The sequence below is a fragment of the Xenopus tropicalis genome, chromosome 4 (assembly GCF_000004195.4).
Source record: "Xenopus tropicalis strain Nigerian chromosome 4, UCB_Xtro_10.0, whole genome shotgun sequence".
Taxonomy (NCBI): domain Eukaryota; kingdom Metazoa; phylum Chordata; class Amphibia; order Anura; family Pipidae; genus Xenopus; species Xenopus tropicalis.
In genome coordinates this window covers 22202912-22209744 of record NC_030680.2, presented here as the reverse complement: position 1 = coordinate 22209744, position 6833 = coordinate 22202912, and the positions used below count along the sequence as shown (strand labels likewise).

Here is a 6833-nt window from a genome sequence, read left to right as displayed (position 1 = left end):
GGAAAGGAGGGCCTCAGACTGTGATCTGCTTCCTCTATAGTATAGAAATCCCCCCTCTCCAGGTGCTTTTATACCTGAGAGTGGGCAGGGAGCTGAGGCCACGAGCAGGCGAGGTTGTGGGTCGGGGTTGGCTGTGGGTGCCAGGTCCCTCCGAACATTTTTTTGGGGGGTGGGCAGGCTCGGATTTGTGGAGAGTCCACAAAGGCCCGGGCCTAGGGCGGCATAAATGTAAGGGCGGCATGCCACCCCGCCGCAATGGAATTTTTAAAGTTTTTTTCAATACGGAGCATTGGGAACGTCTCCCCACTGCTCCGTATGGAACTTAAAACGTATGCGCGTGCGTGCTCGTGGGCGCGCGGGGTGGGCTTGGCGAGCGGTTGTTCACTCGTTCGTGCATGCGCGTTGGGGGGGGCGAGCGGTTGTTCGCTCATTCGTGCATGCGCGTTGGGGTGGGGGCGATCAACGGGAGCGGCCTAGGGGCACCCTGGGGGTGGGGGGCTCCGGCATCATGTAGTTATGGCACTGAGTAGGACACATGCACAGTACACAAATCTCAGAAATGGAAACTGAACCTTAAGCTGGTGCATTATTTAAAGAAGAGAACCCTGCCCTGGGCCCTGTCCCCAGCCACCACCGATCTCTGGCCATCATTAATTCTTAGCAGGGAGTAAGCTGAGGAGCAGAAGCAGCGGTGGCTGGGGGCAGAGCAGGAGTGGGGGTGGCAGTTGCTGGGTGGTGGGCCCCTTGATGACTGGGTGGCAGGATATTGAGCAGGGTACCCAGTGGGCTCTGCCTGCAGATATGTTGATATTGTAGGAAAAAATGTTGGATTGTGGGAAAAAAATTTGGATTTTGCACTTGGCACTGCGTTTGTAAATGAGCCACGGTGTGTAGTATTCAGCTATTGTACAAATTAAAGTGTTTCCTAATAGCGTTTGTTGTTAAAGAGAAATATAAAACGGTTGCTGTTCCGACCTCCCACAGGCCTCAAATTCCCACGCTGCTCTGCTTTGTGTTCTAATGCCTTTTCATTTTCCAGTGATTTAGTAAAATCGAGATTTGTTGGTATTTTCTGCAGCTTTACTGGTTCACGGTAGAGTTCGGTCTGTGCAAGCAGGAGGGGGAAATAAAAGCCTACGGCGCTGGCCTGCTCTCATCATTTGGGGAATTGCTGGTATGTAGCTGCCTTTTCCTTTGCTCGGCCGTTGCCATTTCTCATGTGTATCCAAGGAAAACTGTCAGTCACAGGAGTGGGCGTGACAAGTACCTGAAAATATATATATAGATTCATGTATAATTATATAATATGCAAAAGCCACGAATATCCTGTATATTGTATACTTATAAACAATGCTTGGTGATGTCATCAGTTATAAAGGGTGCTTAGTGATGTCATTGTGTCCTTATATTTATAAAAAGATAATTATAAAAATAATTTTCCACCAGTTGTAAAACATGAGGCAAGTTGGAGTCCAGTTTCCTGCTTTTATATGGTTAGTGTGAGACTTGGGTGTCCAGGGCCCACCTGGGCTGCCACCTTGAGAGCCCACCACCCTCACCCCCTCAATCAACTCTCCCCCCTATTGCAATTTCTCCCCGTCTCACCGCATACCTTTTCTCTCAGTCAGCGGGGGTGGGACCTCAGATCCCGGCCAGCAGGGGGGTATGGGGCCCGCAGACCCTAGCCAGAAGACAGTGAGGAAGGCAGTGGACCTGGGTTGAAATTCCTGCCCACTGTGTTCCTCCTCTCTTCTTCTGGGCCCACAGACCTCAGCCAATATGGTGGGTGGGCCTACATATCCAGGGATGGAGAAAGGCAGCAGTCAGTACCCTGCCAGCCCAGTCTAACTCTGTATATGGTCATAGAACTACTTGGTAACATCTAATATTCTTATAGCTTACAATAGGGGTACATTATTACCAATGTAAATTACCAATGGAGCCCTTCTCTGTGAGGTCTAATATCCTTATATTATAACAGGGGGTACATTATCCTCCATATACCTATTAAGATACGGGGGATAATTCAGAATGTTTTGCTGCCTGCAAAATTTCTAGCTACCAAGTTGCAAAATGGTCAGAATTGCCCCTCCATTTACTTGAATGGTAATGGCCTAGACTACACAATACACTTTGGGCAATGAGAGCCTCCGACTGATACTGACACTGATCACCCAAACCACAAGTGCTCCATACAGTTCCTACTTCCCATTCTAGTGACTGGTGGGGAAATTCAGAATATGTTGCCATCCACCTACCAAGCTGGGATTCACACAGGCAGCAAAATGTTCTGAATCGCTTTGCCTACTGTTGCCCTACTGTAGCAGGGTGCTAGGGGCAGACTGTACTGAGTGCCTTGCTAAACTTATAAAGATCCAGATGCGAGAGAATCTGTATCTATTTAAAGCATTTTATATTCTCTTTAAATTGCTGGGAGGCCACCTGTACCGCACTCCCATGGCCAAGCTGCACTGCTCTGTGTGCCAGAAAGTCTTCTTTCCATAATATCCTGCTCAGATTATACAGAGTCCTTTCCAGGAATGCAATTTCCTGCTGGAGATTCTTAGAAAGAGATTTATATTTGTCTCCCAAGTCAGGGCTGCTGTATGTACTTCTGTGTCTGAGCCTAACGCATCCTGACATACTGGGAAACTGCTTGGGACAGCGCCCCCCTGCCACCCCTAGAGGGACTGCTACAAGTGTTTTTATAACCTGACCTGCTGAGAACAAACAGACCTGTAGTAGGGTTTTGTTAAAAAAGCAACAAACCATTTGATATTCTAGGAAGGGGGCCAGTGGGAAATAAAATACCCTGTGCAAATTTCCAGGGATGTGGCACATCGATAAACACATTTGCTGCATTTGGCAGGGAAAGGATTCAATGGAAAGTGCAGTTTTTTTCTCATGCCCCACTACATAGGCTACTCAGCCTCTTGAGATTCAGTTTCCAACTTCCAAGGCTGTCAGAGTGGTGCATGTTTAATCCCTGGCCTCACTAATGTGCAGCTGCCATGGGAGTGGCCCGGTGGCCACGGAAGTCTCTAGGTGGCGTGGGAAGCCAAGCAGAGAAGGTCTCAGGCTCACATAAAAGAACTGACAGCCATGGGAGACATTTCTGCACAATGCACATAAATGTAAAGTTAGATAGGGAGAAGAGTTGAAGGTATGACAACCTGTCCACTGTGTCTGCAGCTATTTTTATTCTGGGCAGAAGCCAGCCTGTATCTATTGACTTATAGCAGTGATCCCCAACCTTTTTTACCTGTGAGCAACATTCATATGTAAAAAGACTTGGGGAGCAACACAACCATAAAACATGTTCCTGGGGCTACCAAATAAGGACTGTTATTGGCTATTTGGTCGCCCCTATATGGAAGGGCAACCTACAAGAGGCTCTCTTTGGCAGGACACCTGGTTTTTATGCAACAAAAACTTGCCCAAAAGCCAGAAACTCAAAAATAAGCACCTGCTTTGAGGCCACTGGGAGCAACATCCAAGGAGTTGGGGAGCAACATGTTGCTCACAAGCTACTGGTTGGGGATCACTGACTTATAGGCTAAAGATAGGGTGGGTCACTTTCACAGCGTCTGTCCTAGGGTGGTACAGGCACCATCTTGCTGGATCTTTACCAACCACTAATTCAAAGATATAAAATTTGAAACTGAGCCTAAAGCATCACCAAAGTATGGCGACCCCACAGCCAGGCCCTGACTGGATTTAGAATAGACCCTGGCTTTTCAAGTACACAGAGGCCCAAACAGCCCCCACCAGCCCAATTAATAGTGACTGTCTATGGCATCTTACAGCAGCCCCGCTGGCATTTGCCAGAACCCACAGATTGCCCACGGCTCTTGTGGGGGATACTGCAGGCAGTGGGTTGTAGAGTAGACAGTAGATTGGTGTATCAGTCGTTTAGCCATAGTCCCAAGTATATCTAAGGCAGCAAATAAATATTCTCCCCAAATTTCAACCTTAATGGTCAAGCTTGGCTTTCTGGAAGTGTCGGACTGGGGTGTCCCCATTCCATGTCTTTTTATATAGATGGGGGCCCAAGTTCTGCCAGTTAGAGGGCCTGGGTCAATGGGACCATCAAGGACCAGGGCCCACTGGGTTTTTATTTCTGGTGTCCTGCTGGCCCAGTCCAACCCTGCTTTTTGGTGCGTCTTCAACAGCAACAGTTCTTCTGTAGATAATGGCATAAATAATGTCAATATGAAGGAATTCCTATTCAGCTGTGCAGGGGACATACTGTACAATAATGTATACATTCTTTACATCTTTAGTTTTAGTATATATATATATATATATATATATATATATATATATATATATATATATATATATATATGTACAGTATTATGAATACGTTCTGCTCCCTTTACAGCACGCATTGTCAGATGAGCCAGAGGTACGTCCCTTCAACCCGGATGATGCAGCCGTGCAGCCATACCAGGACCAAAATTACCAATCTGTATATTTTATATCGGAGAGTTTCCCTGATGCCAAAGAAAAGCTAAGGTATGGGGGAAGTGCCGAGGCTGAGATTGATGACATTGGTTGCTGATACTCATTAATAATAGGCTGTAACTAAGGCAACCTAAGACGGGGATTTACAAGAATCAATATTTTTTACCAATTGTTATCTATAGTTACCCTTGGGGAAACACACCATTCCTTCCAGATGTAACAATATTTTCCCTGAAGTGAACGACTAGGTACAGCACAGTGCTATCTGAGCCCCTACTCTCCTACTTGCATGTGGGAATAATGATTTAAATGGTTTTTAGAGTGGAATGGAACTTGATTACTTGCAGTTATAATAAAGCTTTAGCAATTCATTCCCTTATCCAAGGGATCAGCATAGGGGGATAAGGTGAAGCAAATACTATAAGTCCCCGTGGCCCTGGAGAGGATATGTACCACAGATACCATGAACACCAGTGGGCAGCCTTGAGTCTTGTCTCTTAAGGTGGCCATACACGCTAAGATCCACTCGCTTGGCGAGGTCGCCAAGTGAGTGGATCTTCTCCCAATATCCCCACCTACGGGTGGGTGATATCGGGCTAATTCTGTCACCCTGGGGTCAAACAATCGAAATTAGAACGACGGGTATAAGCGTCCGTTGGTTTGGAGACCGCATCTACGAGCCGATGTAGTCCCCGATCCGACTAAAAATCAAACCTGCCCAATTGAGATCTCGCCAAATTCAGGCCAGATGTCGGTCAGGCAGGCCCGTCATTAGTGCCCATATATATGGGCCAATAAGCTGCCGAATAAGTTTAAAGGACTGATATAGGCAGCTAGAATCGGCCCGTGTATGGCAGCCTTTAGGCATAGTCCTTGGACCCCCGGAGGGTTGGGATGTTGTCGCTGATATCCTACACTGGCATGTTCACTGTACAAAGGCAAAGTAGACATATACAGATTGTAATAGTAAATATCTGCTTTTACTTCATAGGCTTATTGGGTCATTGCATGACATCACACTGACATCACTACCCAAGGAGGCTAGTTCCATATTTGCCCATAACTCACTGTATTGACCTTAGTAAGCTCTGAGTTAGGTTTTTTTCTGTGTGATTGTGGACTAACAAATATTTTTCTGCCCCGAAAGGGTTTACGCTTCCCATATAAAGCGTCCGTTTGCGGTCCGTTTTGATCCGTACACTGACAGCATTGAAGTTCTGAACTCAGCGGGACGGATTCAGAGTTCTCTGGACGGGCTAAGAGATGAGCTACAGACCCTTTCAAATGCACTCAGTACACTGTCGTAACTCTCAACTCTCTGTCACCAACACAAAATTCACCCTTATGACTCCATCGCTTGCTCAGCGCTCCCCATATTCTGTGCTACTTTATAGCGTGATGTAAAACAAATTCATCCGCCTCTTGCAACCCATGTCACCAATTTATTCAGTATCATTTCATGTTGAATGTTCTGATACTGTGTAACCTCTGGAACAACTAGATTTTCATTGTGTAACAGACTCATCAAAAGAGTCAGGGTGTGAGGCCTGGAGCAGTGAAGCATTTTTGTGCTTAAAAAAAATAATAATTTTGTCACTACAAAATTATTTTTGTGTTCACAGAATTTGATTTGTGTCAACAAAATTCATTTTGTGTTCAGGACAGGATCTTTCTACTATTTTATGGGCATAACAAAAAAGCAAATGTATTAAATGCCACTAGTTGTTGGGGCAGGTATACTGGTGTGTCTCTGTATAGACATATTGATATACCTAATTGAGAGTCAGCAGTCTGTTTGTAGCATTCTGATTGGATATAAAGCAATCATTAAAAGCTGCTGAAGACTGCTCTAGGCACTTATTTATACAGCACCCCTACAGCACCAAGATCATTGCTGGGGTGACCCCTACAGCATCACAGTATTTGGAACTCACAATGTAACGTAGCAATATGGTTGGTGAGGTTGAAAGAGAACTCATATCAAAATCAACCCTTCTTGTCTCTAGCGATGCAGAAATGTTTATTTAAGGGGAACTTCGCCTTTGGAACCAAAATTTGTTAAAGAGCCCCACAGAACCCAGAGACCCCTAATATACCTATCCCTGTAATCTGTTCCTTCAAAAAGTATGAATAAATACCATTTTTATATGTTAAAATCCAGCTCTAAACAGTTATTGTCTTTCTGTATCATTTGAAATGCTGATGGGGAGGAGGGACTAAAACATTGATGTTACAAATTGTAACAACTTCTCCACAGCTTACAGACAGCATGCAGGAACTACATTACCCACAATGCATTGCACTGTGAGGCTTCTTTACTTATCAGTTGTGCAAGGAATTGTGGGATCTGGAGGATGCAGGCTGAG

General features: G+C 45.5%; 1 protein-coding gene across 1 annotated transcript in view; it reads left to right on the top strand.

Annotated features, from left to right (window-relative positions):
- th (tyrosine hydroxylase) overlaps nucleotides 1–6034 on the top strand; it is a 37898-nt gene extending 31864 nt beyond the window's left edge. Inside the window, exons 11-13 of the mRNA XM_031900524.1 lie at nucleotides 1079–1174; nucleotides 4385–4518; nucleotides 5615–6034. Of these exons, the coding sequence (XP_031756384.1) occupies nucleotides 1079–1174; nucleotides 4385–4518; nucleotides 5615–5774 (390 nt within the window). The 3' untranslated portion in view covers nucleotides 5775–6034. The remainder of the gene's footprint in view (nucleotides 1–1078; nucleotides 1175–4384; nucleotides 4519–5614) is intronic.
- The last annotated feature ends 799 nt before the right edge of the window (nucleotides 6035–6833 follow it).